The sequence below is a fragment of the Centropristis striata genome, chromosome 9 (assembly GCF_030273125.1).
Source record: "Centropristis striata isolate RG_2023a ecotype Rhode Island chromosome 9, C.striata_1.0, whole genome shotgun sequence".
NCBI classification, from domain to species: Eukaryota; Metazoa; Chordata; class Actinopteri; order Perciformes; family Serranidae; genus Centropristis; species Centropristis striata.
In genome coordinates, this window is record NC_081525.1 from 9591682 (window position 1) to 9607418 (window position 15737).

The following is a 15737-nucleotide window of genomic DNA, read 5'->3' on the forward strand; positions in this document are numbered from 1 at the left end:
CAACACTGCAAATATTTACTCTTTGCATAAACGTAATGTAATTGTCAACAAAAGCATTTGACACTTATGAGTGCTTGTAATCATACTTCAGCATACCATAGTAACATCTGACAAAAGGATCTAAAAACACTGAAGTAGCAAACTTTGTGAAAACCAATATTTGTGTCTTTCTCAAAACTTTTGACACCTCTACTTTCAGGGGCCAAAATAGGTCTATTTCACTTTCACTGACCGACTTTTTGACTATCCCAGTTTGTTTGGGGGATTATTGTTCACTGTAGACATCATCGTAGACATTAAATTATATCACAGTAGACATAAGCAATCACATATTGGCAGAGAGTAAAAAATGAAATGCAAAAATTAAAAAAACAACATATCACATACTGATATCATTGTTAGAGGACATAATGCATATTTTTAAAATATAATTCAGGAGGCACACACATGAACTCCAACATAGTATACCTTATTGACTTTCATTTCAGATTGTTAGATAAATATCCTCGTTATTATTATTTTCTGAAGCGTAATATTTTGTATCATGTCGCGTAGTATGGGATGGTACATTTGATATCAGCAGTGCTAGTACTCGGCTACAAACGCAAACTGTGTCGCCTTGGCCCCAATTAAGTTTCTACTCTCCACCGTGTCTGCGCCGTTGCCCCTGGTGACGCGTCTCTCCACACTATAGTCCCACCCATACTTCTCATTCTCGGCATGTGATTGGCTGTGAGGAGCGACCCTGTCCCGTTGATTGGCTAGGATAGCTGTCCGTCCGTTAGCTGGGTATATTTAGCTGATTGCATTATCGGATCAGATTTACCTGCAGACCAACAATATAGAGAGAAGTACACATAAGTTTGTGCTGTTTTCATGCGAACTATAGCCGGCAGAGTAGTTAGCTAACTAGCTAAGCTAGCATAACGAGCAACAGACACTGGATTTTGTGTGAGGAACGAAAACAGACGATTTGAGACATGTCTTCAGACGAAGACAGGGCCAAGGAAATTTTAAAGGGCTTCAAACTGTATCCTTTCTGTTGTTGTTCTGCACAGGTTAGGTACGTAGCAACATGCATACTGTTTGTCTTGTTTATTACGATATAACATAATCTAAGATTAGCACATCATGTGGCTGGGTGTGATGCTACCGTTATAACGTAGTTTACAGGTTGCGGGTAATGCTAACTGCTGAGGCTAACCTGTCATTTTCAGCTCTTTGGATAAAGTCAACCAAACAGTAGATATCCGTTCTGTGTGATGTGACAAGATGAAATGTTTTTGTTGTTACGAACTAGCTAGTTCATAGCTGAATGACTGCCAGCCAGCTGAATGAGTGGCCTAGCTTGTGGCTAATCTGCCTGGCTAACTGCTCAGTACGCTGTAACGGGGAAATAATAACGTTACTCTAACTGTATAACGTTACTGCGGTGGATGTTCAGATTGACGCTGTTGCTCGATAACGATTGACATTTGTCAAACTTTTACTCCATATGGGTGACTGTTTCTATCTCTAAGTAACGGCCCATACCATGTTTGTTGTATGAGGTACGTCATGTTACATATGGGAAGATGTCAGACCCAGACGCCTCCCTGTGCTGTGTGGAAGAACCAATGTACTGCTTAAAGTCACACCAATGTATATGTTTAAAGTCACGTCTATTTTTTCCTTTTTTTCCAACAGTGTTTTGAATGTTTTTGTTTGTATGTACTAACTAACACAGATGTCATCAATTAGTCACTTTTTTAATGAAGACTTTGGAATCAAGTGAATTTATGCCAGCTCAGTGGCAGACCTCAACCAGGATTTTATGTTTTGTATATTATCCAACACACACACACACACACACACACACACACACACACACTTTTTTGAATGCAGTTCTTGCCTTTTATAAGAATAGAGAGGAGATGACCACAGAAATCGCCTGTGGTAGGCTGAGGCTCAGTTTGTAGAGCGGTCAACCACTTAGTGGAAGGTTAGTGGTTTGATCCCTGACCATGGCAGCCTACATGTCGAAGTATCCTTGGGCAAGATACTGAACCACAATTGCCCTCCGATGCTGCCTTCATCGGTGTGTGAATGTATTCCCAGTGGTGGCAGGTGGCACCATTGTAGGATAGCCTTGGCTACCAGTATAAATGTGTGTGTGAACGGGTGAACGAGTGCAGACTGTAGTGTAAAGCACTTTTGATAACATTGCTATATAAGTGTAGTCCATTTACCACGCACCATATAATTAAAAGAATCAAACCTGTTTGTAAGTTTGCTCCTTTGCTGCTCTTTATATAAATGATTAAGCTCCTTTTTGACTTGTTTGTGTTTGACTTGCATACCTTGTGTATGGTAAGATCATCTACAAAATCCCTAAATCATGTATGAATTCAAAAGTTGTTAAACATCTACTCAAGATAAATCAAAGATTATTATCTGATTATTAATCATAAGGAAGCATGTAGAGAAATGTGCTGTTGAAAATTGGTAGATTTACTTTTGAAAGTATGCTCATGTCAGATAAGATGGTACTGTTTGACATACAGATGCTCTTACAGTCTTAGGTAAGCTTGTCAAAACCAGCTGTACATCAGTTGAATGGAAATGCACAACATAACATTTCAAAGAAAGGGTTTAGGCTCAAGCATACTAATTAGGAAACATATTGCTTACTTTGTCATTTGTACAGATCCTGTCAGGGAGTGACTTGGCCTTTAATTAGGTAAATGACATATTTGTATACAGTGGAAACACTGTCTGCCAGTGAATCCATGGCTTGGACATCCAGGGTTCTACCACTTGCACTGAAGCCCAAATTATACTTTCCACACATGCATGGCTGCATGGGTCCAAAAAGATTAGCATAACATATTTCAAACATCTATGTATGCAGACACCTATAAACAGAACCATGTTCACATAACAGATTCACCTGAGCTAAACAGGAAGAACTCTAGGCTGATCTATTGATATTAATAACCTCAACATAATATTATTTTATACCAAGTCAGATTTAAGTCACCTCACACAGTTACATTATCTATGGAACCTAGAGGCAAAAGGAGTCCCAATAGCTTGTAGTCATCAACAGCATTCTTTGAAATGATTATGGTCTGTAAGAAAGCTGTGCATTAGAAATTATTGTGGGCTGATCAATTAATTGGTTTCACAGTATATGTGTCAAATAATATACAGCATCACTTGTAAATTATTTGTAAACATTTTAATCAAAAGTAAACTGTAGCTTTGCATTAAGGTTGTCAGGCCGTGTGTGGGTGTAGCCAACATGACAACCTGATGCTTTGCATTTACTGGCTATTACTGGCTGGACTTCATGTGACCAAATTAGCACCAGTAATACCTTCTTGAATAAGCGGCAGAGCTCTGCAGTGTGCTTCACTTCCTGCAACACGGACTCAGTGCTTTCCAGGTTGGCAACAGATGGACATTTACATACCTGGTTAGTTTAGTTTCATCTGTATGTCTAAAATATTTTTGACTTCTTGGAAATTCTTTGCAAAGATGAAGGGGTGAGGTTATGTATGTTTCTTGGTAAGGTCAGGCCTCTTGCTGTACTGTGGTAATGCCTAAATCCACGATTTAGCGCAACAGGGATTTACTGCCTTCTGTCCATACTGCCTTATTAAAGCCTGAAGAGACCAAACAGCGCATCACATATTCTTCTCCTCCAGACTGTAAAGGCAGCAGTGCTGCCATGAGTTATCCACAAACCTCATGAAGAACATGAAAGAGAATATAAAGGTGGCCTACAACAAAGACAATACATCTCACTGTGTTGTTTAGTGTTTCTCAAGAGCCGAACGTAGACTAAGATGCTCTAACTAGCAGTAACACCTGCTGTGGTCAGTCATTGGTAGTCCACTGACTTAATTGTCATCTTGAGATTGTTAAAGAAAATACTTTGACTGTTTGTATAACAGTATGCGAACCCCAAACTCTTCATACCAGAGATATCACAACCTAAAATAATCCAGTTATCTGCATTGTTCTTTTTCTCCCACAAACAATTTTTTACATCTGTTGAACCATCAGATGTTTATCTGACTTTATCCACTGGGTCAAAAGCATCTTCACTAAGTTACTCAGACAACTCTATTGTGGAAAACTCAAAAACCCTTCAAACTGGCTATATGGACTTGATGATGATGATGATAATGAAGATGAGGCTCCATGTTGAAACAGACCTCTGATCTGTTTCTGAACATCACCTGGGACATTCTCTAGTTAACATTAAAACAATCTTTCATTTAATGTTATGTTTTCTTTTTTTTTTTGCAAATGTCTACATTATAATTCTGATTTATTATTTTAGTTAGAGGCAAAGTCTAGATTACTGGATGTAAGCAATGCTGGTTTGACCCCCTAATGTGATGCCATCTGGTTACTTGACCGACTGACATAATAAGTGATGATTATTTCGGAATCCTTTATCCTTTAGACAACAGTGCTAATTTGCAAGTCACTTTTTTCCATATAATAGATGATTGAGATTGATTGACAGAAAGTCAGTCAAACTACTAATTGATTAGAAAATGTCTGTAAAAAGCATTTAGTTTTATTATTTTTGCATCATGACGTACAGTAATAAGCTATCACAGCCCAGTACAGTACCAGTCCACTGTATGTGTTAGTGATGGCTGTCTTTCTGCAGTGTGGCAGCAATGGCCTCAGTCTGCTCTGTGCTGTAGTTAGCATGCCTTCTGTTTGTTTGTGTAGCTCCATATTACACATATTACAGTACTACAGTATGAGAGTACTGTCTTAAAATGAATGGATGTCATGAGTGTTAAAGTATAAAAGTTACAACTTGGTTGTTTTCAGTAGGAATGAATTAGCAGGTGGCCTATACTTTGAACCATTAACATGTCTTTAAAAATAAATGCAGACTAAACAGTGACAGCAGCTTTTCACTGGGGGCTCATTAGTGTGTGTGTGTGTGTGTGTGTGTGTGTGTGTGTGTCTGTGTGTGTGTGTGTGTGTACCCTGGTGGTTACACACACAACCTGTAGCAGGCCCTGGGGATGCTGTGGGACAACCTTGGATTGTGTTGTTGGACTTAAAATCAATTGTTATATAAGAGTTTCTATGGTTTGGGCGGAAGTGATTTGAGAGAGAATGAAGATAAAGAGCACAAATGATCAGATGTGAAAAGGAAACCTGCGTGATCCTTCTTTAAGTTGCCCACTGCTTTCCCGTGCGTCACTGTGAGGCTACTGTCTGCAGAGTGGCCTGGATTATTCTGGAAGGTGTTGAGGATGATGAGTTTGATGTAGGAGGTAGGATTTAGTTAGACTTGAGAGGATTAGAGAAACCATTCAACTCAGCACGTTACTGGAAAGCCAGAGGAAGAGGTGGGGGATGGTGGGTATTGACTGAAGAAGTCACATTAGTAGCATTTTGTATTTGATGAGATAAATGTGAAGATAGCTACCGAGACAGTGAAACATCAATGGAAAAAAAAAATGCAAAAAGACAAGACATTTGTGTGGAGTTGAGTATTGCAGGCTTTTGTAAGATTCTTTTGAATCCTAGTTTAGTGTTTTATTATTGAGGAAAATATCACATATTTAGAAATTATATTTAAAATGATTAAAATGAAAATGAATTATTAAAAAGAGAATTATTAAATTATTTTGAGAAGTTTCTCCTGATCCGAATCAAGGGCAAAGGACAGAGGGTTTAGCATTCTGTATCTGTATCTTATGTCATGCTCTTGAAGATGCTGGTCATCATTACAGTGGCACAGCTCCTCTGTCCACTCAGTTTTGGAGTTCACTATACTGTCCGTGTTAGTAATCTGTATTCTCTTTACTCATGTAGCAGTTTGATAACATGGCAGGCCAGGGGCTGTCCAGGCTGTGTGTCTCCAGGCAGTTGGCTAGAGGGCTTCACAGATGGTGTAGAGTCAAGTGTGTGTGACACTAAGTAGTACCTGAGTGTGACAGGATGCTGAGTGGAGAAGCACAGGGCTGTGTGATGATGGTTTTTTGCTGGTATTCATCAGTCTGCTATCCAAAGATCAAATGAGGTGATATCAGTGTGCACTGATGTCTGCCACAGTGTCTGCACTCTACCAGCTGTCCCCCAGCAGTTTCTTTGGACAATTGTCTTGCTTTAACTGAAACAAACAAGCAATACAGTGATATAATAGGCCTCACAGTGTGAAAAAACAGCTCAGACATATTTCAACTTCTTTAAACCAATCACATGCTATACAGTGGTGTGGTGGTTTGCATGTAGAGTTTGCATGTTCTCCCTGATCCCCTGGGTCCTCCCTCTTCCTCTCACAGTCAAAAAAAAACATGCGGCTTATGTCTGGCGACCTGTCCAGGGTGTACCCAGCATCTTGTCCAATGTCAGCTGGGATCAGCTCCAGCCCCCCTGAGACCCGAGTTCGGTTAAGCGATTAAGGATAATGGATGGATGAACCAATCACAGTTGTCCTGGGCCCAGGATTCAGAGATGGTGCGCTTGGTGGAGACACGAAGTGGGGAGGAAGACTTGATGCTCTCTAACGGGGGGTTGCCCTAACCATCATCTCATATTGTTTTTTTGTAGCTATGACAGAAAAACCTTATGGCCACCTGTCATGTTGACAGATTTGAAAACTGAGGGCAGTCTACTCTAACTATAAGTCATTCCCACCGGTGCATATTCATTAGCTATTGGGTAGTGTCTATTCTGATTTCACGTTTATGTCTAGCTAGCTTCAGGCGTCTCATTGGTGCTGTCCTGTTATTCAGAGCTCTATGCTGAACGACAGAGCGTAACTTTACTCTTGAATCTGAGGAGACAGAGTAGCAGCTGAAATGGCAGCTAACTAACGTTACCTAGTAGCACACAGTAGCTCAATCTCATGGCAGCTGAGTGTCTGAAGTTTCGTAAAAATGGCAATGTGATTTTTTTAATAAACAAGGTGAAAAAAAGAAGGAATTGTTCGGTGGGCAAGTCGTTTTTTGTTTAGTCATTGTCGAGTTGACATGAAAAGTAACTGCACGGTTGATCTCTCTGTTTATCTTTCTCTCCAAGCCCTTAAAGCCACATTAGCTAGGCCTAAAAGATTGTCCTATATATTCATTACTAAAAATGGAAATAAAACACTATTAAATATATCTTAAAAAATGAAACTGACAGGGAACAATGTATTATGGAGGCTGTTATTGGAATGACTTGAGAAGCTTCAGAGTACAATGGAATCACCCTGTTCCGCCCTTCAGGCTCTGGGGCTGACGGCTGCATTGTGTTAACAGTAAATGTGGAGGTCAGGAACAGCTGACCACCTGACAGACTGATGGGACAGCTCGTAGGCAGCATCATCGACACAAAGGCTTCTTCAGCTTCTTCTCCTTCACCTACACACACTTGGATTTACTTAAAGATATTTTCAGTTCGTCCTCTGTTGAATTTTGACTTTTCAAAGCATGATATTATATTTTTGTGTTTGCTGTATTTTGCTTCCAGATACCCAAGTCGAATACAAATTCCTGCTGTGTTTTGGCTCTGCTTGCTGCTTATAGTCCTTCTAAACACATCTGTTGTATGTGTACAGAACTAACAGTAAAGTCATATAGAGATGTGATGACGGATGCGTTACCTAAATTGTGTACCCTCCTCAGGTTTATCAGTGAAGTTTATGAACTGCATTGTACAATGAAGGCTCTACTAATAGAGGGAACAGCTGAGTCACATTATCAGCAGCTCCACATCATATATTTCTGCTCTATGAAATGTCTATACTGTTGCTGCACTGCATTTTTTACAACTACTATAATCTGGCCATGGATCACATCTCTCATCTGCGTCCATGTGCTGTCTCACTTCTTCACTTCTTCCTCTCCTTGCAGTTTTCATTGTCATGTAACTGAAGTTACATACAGTAACCACTACTTCCTTTTGCTGTAATGGCAATGAGTCTGCCGAATGTTACCAGCAGCTAGACACTGTCAACTTGTGGTTCATCATCAAACAGTTCCTCAGATAGAGGCTGTCGGTATTAGGTACATTCCTTTTTCTTGTTTTTTTTACCCAGGCCATGTATTGCTCCAAACAATCTCCACATATCACATGTTTCCTTGGTAAACATGGGGCTAAGGGGAGCCCAGATAACTGAAGGGAAAGCTTGCACTCATTTGACTTATTAATGAATTTGAAGCTAACTGACCATATTTGCTAAAATGTGTAAGTGTAAATGAACTGATCAGCCTTCCCCTAATTGATAACTGTTATGTGACCGTTACCTGTTGACTTGTTCAATGATGGACTAAGAAATGCTAATAGCGGTAAATGTGTTACTATTCATAGCTGGCTGTAACAGGTTTTGACAGTGAACACTCTCCATAAGTTATACAGTATTTAAGTCTGCTTCCTGGTTTTCCTGACCGATAGCTAACTAGTTAACTGATCATCAAGCTTTGAACAAGACTGGAGAGAGATGAGAGATTAATCCGACCTCTAGACATTATACAAGTTAACCATGCCCTATACATTTTAATAAATGTTTAATATCTCTGGAACACTGCTTGTGAGAAACTTACTTTTTTTGCGCAGAAGCTAACTGGTCCAATGAGCATTCCGGTGCAATCATATCCTGTTCCAGAAGCTTTGTAATCCAGTTTGAACTGTGCCGTCTTTTTGGAGCATTTGTAAAATAAATCCTACTGATGAATCCCTCCACTAGCAGACTGTAATTTGGGTTGAATTTGTCGACATATCAGAACCAGCATCCCTTTTTGGGGTAAATATCTGAATAGAACCATTTTATAGTAGAAATAAAATGTGCTTCTCTGATTGGATGTGATGGAATCTGTTTGTTTAATGTTAACTCTATTAACTCAAATGTCAAGTGATGGATACTGTAGGTGGATAAGTGAAAATAGATGTTGTTTAAAGATTGTAAAGGCATTTAAAATATTCCATGGATATTTCAGTGTAGTTGAGTCTGTTCTTTAGTTTGGTTGTCACTTAACCCTTTCCGGACAGAAACTGGATGAATCTCCGAGATGCAGAGACGGGGAAAGTGCTGTGGCAGGGAACCGAGGACCTGTCTGTACCAGGAGTAGAACACGAAGGTACATGAGACACACACATATAGTGTGTGTGTGTTTATATACAATGCATTTATATATATAATAGGAGCAGCTGAAATGGCAGCTAACTAATGTTATCTAGTAGCATACAATATGAAAAGTGACTCCACAGTTAGTCTCTCTGTTTTTCTTTTCTCTCCATGTCCTTATAACCACATTATCTAGGCCTTTAAGACTGCATTTTATATTCATTATTTAAAATGGAAAAAAAGTCACGTTTTCCAACCAACTTTTGCAGGTCTTGGATTCAAAGCTCTTCTCAGTTAATTCTTGTTTGTCACTGTGTCTGCAGCTCGCGTCCCGAAGAAGATCTTGAAGTGTAAAGCAGTGTCCAGAGAACTCAACTTTTCTTCCTCAGAGAAACTGGAGAAGTTCAGACTGGAGCAGAAAGTTTTCTTCAAAGGACAGTGTCTAGAAGGTAATGTGAACAGAAACCTGAAGGTCAGATTGATGAAACTGGACTTCCTAGATTGGTTATGAGAACACATTGCAGAGAAGTGCTTTTTGGTCAACTTCCTGCCACAGCCCAATGATGTGCAGCTTATAAGCTACAATGTGAGAGAACGGTAGGGGTGTTCAAGCTTAGATTCACCTGTCTTGTATTGTTGCTGAACAAGACACTTTAATTTTAGTTTGATGTCTGTTTAAGTTTTTTCACTAAACATTTAAAACAGACATGGTTTAACTTCTACTTCTGTACTCCTCATAAAGTATCTCATAAGCACGATTTGGATCTAAAACATTGTAGTAAAAGTGGAAATAATGGGTATGTCTTTTAAATGAACCATACAACTTGAGCAGCCATAATGAAAGTATTTGAATGTATTTGTATATGGATCAATTTAAACAAAGTAAACCGTATTAATTGAGTGAAAAATGTGATTTTGACAGAAAACCAATTGAGAGACGATTTCTTTGCCTGCAATTTAACAGTCACATAGAGAATCAGATGTGCTTAAATGAGATGGGTTTTTTCAATTTATTCTGCAACAGCCTCTTAAACAAGGGAATGTGCACAAAGTTATGACCTCAATATTTCTGGATCATATAAAGCCTGACTGACAAATATGAAAATGTATATCACCTTGTTTAAGGAATATGAGTTAATCAAAAGGCATACACCTTTCTGTATGTTGTAATAGTAAAATACAAAAGTATTTAAAAAATTGAATTTTGGCTATTGAATTGGATACATTTAAGAAGTAAGCTGCACATAGAGTCAGTTTGTGCCCCACAACAATTATGCCTTAAAATACAAATGACGAAAATATCATAGTGGAACTCATTGGTGTATACGGAAACTGTGGGAGAAATATATGAAAGGCAAGCCTGGAAAATTAAAAGATTGGTCATCAAAATATTCTCTACATCTGAAGATGTGATGTCTTTAATGTGTTCAGATTGATGTTGAAGAGTGTCATTGACAAAATTTAGACAATGATGATCTCTGTCTTTATTAATACCTTATGTCTGTTCATCTGAACTAATATTAGATGAGATATTAAGATTTTACAGCTTCACTTCTAAATTCAGTGTCATAGTGGAAATGCTTTCCCTAAAATATTGGGTAACGCTTTAAATTAAGGTCCTTAATAACCATTAATTAACAAGTAATAAGGCATTGTTCTCGCTTTAGATCTGGTAGTTGCAAAAAGCATAGTTAACTTATAGTTAACTTATAATAGATGAGCAATAAAGTATATTTTAATATCAATAAGCAAACAAAATATGATTAATAAAGGCATGGCAAAGACATAATGGGTGGGTCATGGGTGTTTGTAATGCCATTATTAACACTTATATAAGCTTATAAACACACAATAATGTTAATAAGCATCTTGTAAGGACTTACAAGGGCCTTATTACTTGTTAATTAATGGTTATTACAAGGACCTTAATATAAAGCGTTACCAAATATTGTCCTAAGAGCAGCAGATATTTTATAACTGTACTGTTAATGTGTTCAGGCATCATCGTCTCCATTCACCTCAATAGACAGCTCAGCTGCATGTTTCTGTGTGTGGATTGCTGTCCCTGGGGCCCTGCTGTACAGAGGTGAGGTTACAGAGTGCCCCGGGGACTACACACAATCCACACCAACATAACATGTTTATGTGCTGAAAATGTCTTCAGACCATTTTAGTATACTAACATCCGGTATGAACAGGATTCCTAGTAATGATAGCGAATGATGTGGACTCTTTGTCTGTCTTTGTCTCTGTTCAGAATGGTTTTTTGAGTTTGGTTTTGTTATCCCCAACTCCACCAACACATGGCAGTCTCTGATAGAAGCAGCTCCAGAGTCCCAGATGATGCCAGCCAATGTTTTAACGTGAGTCTTCAATCTGATCGTCTTTATTTCTTATTTATGCTTCTGTACATGCATCATCTCTAGCTACAACTAACCAACACACCATCATACAAAGACAAGTGTACATGTGACTTCCAGGTTATTTTAAAAAAAATGTCTTCATATTAGATTTAACCTGTTTAATGTACAGTACAGGCCAAAAGTTTGGACACACACCTTCTCATTCAATGCATTTTCTTTATTTTCATGACTATTTACATTGTAGATTCTCACTGAAGGCATCAAAACTATGAATGAACACATATGGAATTATGTACTTAACAAAAAAAGTGTGAAATAACTGAAAACATGTCTTGTATTTTAGATTCCTCAAAGTAACCACCGTTTGCTTACTAGAATATAAGACATGTTTTCAGTTATTTCACACTTTTTTGTTAAGTACATAATTCCACATGTGTTCATTAATAGTTTTGATGAATCTACAATGTAAATAGTCATGAAAATAAAGGAAACGCATTGAATGAGAAGGTGTGTCCAAACTTTTGGCCTGTACTGTAGTGCACCAGTTTCTTCAGATTTATAATAATCTAATATCATGATTGTAGTGACCCGATTGCTACTCAAAAAAAAAGATGCCACTATTATTATGAGATCCCGTTTATAGTATTTTACACGCACAAATGAAATGTCCAGTTTCCGTATCAATTAACTCAGTTTATTATAATGTTTCCAAACAAATATATACTTCTTTCAAAAAAACAAATAAACTTATATTTCCAACGTATACATCACATTTCTGCGGTCAAAAAACTGTGTGCCTCTCGGGCATCTCAACACAATCAGTCATACACCGGTGCCTTATATTAACTCATGACCTCAGAATCCATAATGAGCGCTCTTCTCCACCTGGTGGTGGGAGGCGCAAACAAACAAGCAAACAAATAAATAATCAAAGCAAAATGGCTCTTACACTGATCATTCATTGTGTCCAAAACTGTAGGATTAGGCAAACTTGTACAATCGTCCAAATAAGCAGGCGATGTTTGAATGATAAGTATTAGAGTGTATGTCTTCATTTCATATACATTTCTGATAACATTGTTCATACTTCTTTGTTTTCCAGTGGAAATGTGATCATAGAGACCAAGTTCTACGATGATGACCTTCATGTCAGTACCTCCAGGGTACGACTTTTCTACGTCTGACCTCTGACCCCGTCTCCTGACCCCTGACTCTACCTTCCAAAATGCTGATGTCCTGCCAAGGTCTATAAATTACCAAGGTTAGCTACAATTGGCAGCAGTAAGCAGCTCATGGCTGTCGTGGGATCAGCACATTTGGATGAAACCCAGCGGTGGTCCCACAGTTAGTGAAGTGAGCCTTGTGTTTGGTTATTCTCCTGTTTGTGTCGACCTGAAAACTTCTTGTAGACCTTGGGAGAGGGGAGAGAAGGAGAGAGCACTCTGCTGTTCCCTTCTGTTCTAAGATCATCTCTTTCTGCATTTCCCCTTCAATACTATTCCACTGTAAATACATTACCAATGATGTCCAATTAGCCAGGGACCCACTCTGAAATGATTTGTGCTTTTTAAGAATTATGCTCTCTTTCACTCCAAGGTTGCGTTTACTCAGGAGCAAAACATCAGATTTGTAACCTGTCTGATGTGATCTTGTTGTTTGGAAACTCTGCTCTCCATGTGTCATCAGTGTGGAGGCAAGAAGCTCAGTGTCCCTCCTGAGCTATGTTCAAGAGATCATCATCATAAAACACTTGATACGGTAACATTTCTTCTATCTGTGTCCCACTCCAGAGGCTACTTTCTGTGAAGGCAACATTTCCTGACAGGGTATATCACCATGGGCACATTGTCCCACTCCCAGTGAAAAACAGCTTCTTTTTGTACACATCTGAAAAACACAATAGGTCAATTGTTTATAGTCCTTAATATCCCCCAATTGTTTGTGCAGATCAGTTTTTGTCCATAAAGTAAGGATATTCTTCTGTCTATGATCAGCTAACTGGAAGATAACAACAACTGCTCTGAAATGTCCAAGTTCCCAAGCGGACGAGGGATGCCTGAAAGAATGCATGTTAAAGGTGGTTTCTGTGAGGTCAGGTTTTACAACTTGTAATGTCACACTTCTGCAGGCAGTCTCTGAAGTGGGACACAGCATCTACCAAACAAACCTTTCCTGTGTCCTGACTACATTTCAAGTGTACTAAAGTGGTTTTTTGTGTGGTGTCATGGAGGACCAAACGCCTGTTTTTATTCCAGTCCACCATCAGAGCTGCAGGTTTAAATGGATTGCTTCTCGCCTGTTGTGTTTGGAATGAAAAGCCGTACACTGTTGTCATAATGACACGCTTGAAAAGCACTCTGTTTGAGGGACATTCAGCAGACAGACAGAAGAGTTTTATAACATCCACTTGCGTGCTTGTGCTGTACTTTCAACTAAATCATCATCAGGGGTAGACAGAGACCTGCATCATTTCTCCTCAGTAGTTCAGCTGCTTCACTCAGCTCTGCTCTGTACATTCCGGCTTCCATCCCATTCACTACGTGAATGTCATTGTGTGTGTTTTTCTTAGCTGCTAACTAAGCTCTGTAAAATAGACTTGTGTTTTAATATGACAGAAGTTGTGGATTAAAGTCATCCAATGTTGTAATAACATGAGGTGTGTGTGTGGTCTTTGGGTCTTTAAGGGGCGGCTGTGGCTCACTTGGTAGAGCGGCCGTCCACTGATTGGAAGGTCGGTGGATTGATCCCTGTCTATGGCAGTCTACACAAAGTATCCTTGGGCAAGATACTGAGTCCCAAATTGATATATAAAGTGAAGAATAGTAACAGAATGAATAGTGAATTGACTCATTTTCATTACTGTTATAAACTCATCCAGGCAGTTTCATTTTAGAATGTTTAGTATTACATGTACATGTAGAAGTTAATGGGTAGCATGTATACTTTAAACATATCTTTTAAAAGAATATAAATGTTTCTGTCATCATGTGTTAATTGGTTAAAGATGACAGCGACAATAAGGGAGATTTCCAAATGCTCTGGATGGTGCTTTTTATGCCATTTAATTATAAATTTGCTGCTTTTTTACTAATTAGTTAATTAGCCCTTTCTCCTTTGCATGACCTGTCACGTATAGCTGGAATTTCGTGACAGCCAATGAAATTGCAGCATTATTGGCACTGTCCATGGTGCTGAAACACTCACTCAGCGTGTTCCCTTTGATATTTGAGAATGATAATCCAGCAGCATAATTGCAGCATACTGGCTTCGAATTCCACTTGTGGCAAAACCTGTGACACATTATTAAACATAAAAAAACTAAGAGACAAAAATACTAAAGCATATATCATGACATGTTATATGCAGTGCTTGACTTACCAATGGCTTGTAACCTACAATATTTTTATTTTTTTTAAACAGTATTTTTATTGAAACTTTTGGGTTCTCTCCGGGTCCTTCAGCTTCCTCCCACAGTCCAAAAACATGCAGCTTAGGTTTAATTGGTGAGTCTAAAATGAATAATTGCGGTGAAAACTGGAACATGGTATATTTATATATTTATCTTATAATTATCCTCTATATCATTTACATGTAAGCTTTCATTTACAATAATGTCAAAAAGCACAATTTGGTTGTGAGTGTTACACTGGTCTTTTCAAGTAACTTTAGTTGCATAGTTAATGGTGTCACTACATTTATTTTTAAGGTTGATACCATTTGTTACACACATTTGGTGCTGAAATAGGCATTTCTTTTAATATTGAGAATATATAAAAATGATCAAAAACCCTCCAGAATATTACATCAATTTATCAAGACCTTTGGAACAACAGAGAAAAAGCCCTGTTTGTGGTTGTGAAGTTTCATGAGGCTGTGATTAGCCTAGAGGTCACAGCAGCTCGTTTCATACAGGGAGGTCAAGTTTCTAGAAATTTTCTCATTGGCTCTCTATGGGGACCAACATCGTTCCATATGAATAAAACTCATTGAATCAGCTTTCCGGTGATAGCCAATTTTTGTAATTCGAAGGCTGTTTAGAGACCCATTATGCAGAAATATTCACATACAGTAGGCAAAAATAAAAATGTTAATGCATGAGAAAAACGATGTGGTTTGTCAAGTGAGTTGAGATCTACTCGCCACACACCAGCTAGGCAGAATAAGGCTGTGGAAACCAGGGACTTAGCTTAGCAGGGTAACAACAGTTGGTGACAGTTGGGCGCTTTCATAATAAATAATGTGATGCACAAATGGCTGTAATGATTGATGTTGATCTAGTATGATTTAGTATGATTATTGTG

At 38.5% G+C, this 15737-nt stretch overlaps 1 protein-coding gene across 1 annotated transcript; it reads left to right on the forward strand.

The window, feature by feature from the left end:
• Positions 1–746: 746 nt before the first annotated feature.
• Positions 747–14086, forward strand: pde6d (phosphodiesterase 6D, cGMP-specific, rod, delta). The gene is made up of 5 exons (XM_059341623.1): positions 747–1030; positions 8998–9086; positions 9397–9522; positions 11331–11436; positions 12539–14086. Exons 1-5 carry the CDS (start codon positions 981–983, stop codon positions 12618–12620), a joined length of 453 nt encoding a protein of 150 aa, XP_059197606.1. The 5' UTR covers positions 747–980; the 3' UTR covers positions 12621–14086.
• The last annotated feature ends 1651 nt before the right edge of the window (positions 14087–15737 follow it).

Coding starts and splice junctions, on each gene's coding strand:
- pde6d (XM_059341623.1), top strand. CDS start 981: ATGTCTTCAGACGAAGACAGGGCCAAGGAAATTTTAAAGGGCTTCAAA. Junction 1,031..8,997: donor ATTTTAAAGGGCTTCAAACT/GTATCCTTTCTG, acceptor CTTTCCGGACAG/AAACTGGATGAATCTCCGAG. Junction 9,087..9,396: donor ACCAGGAGTAGAACACGAAG/GTACATGAGACA, acceptor CTGTGTCTGCAG/CTCGCGTCCCGAAGAAGATC.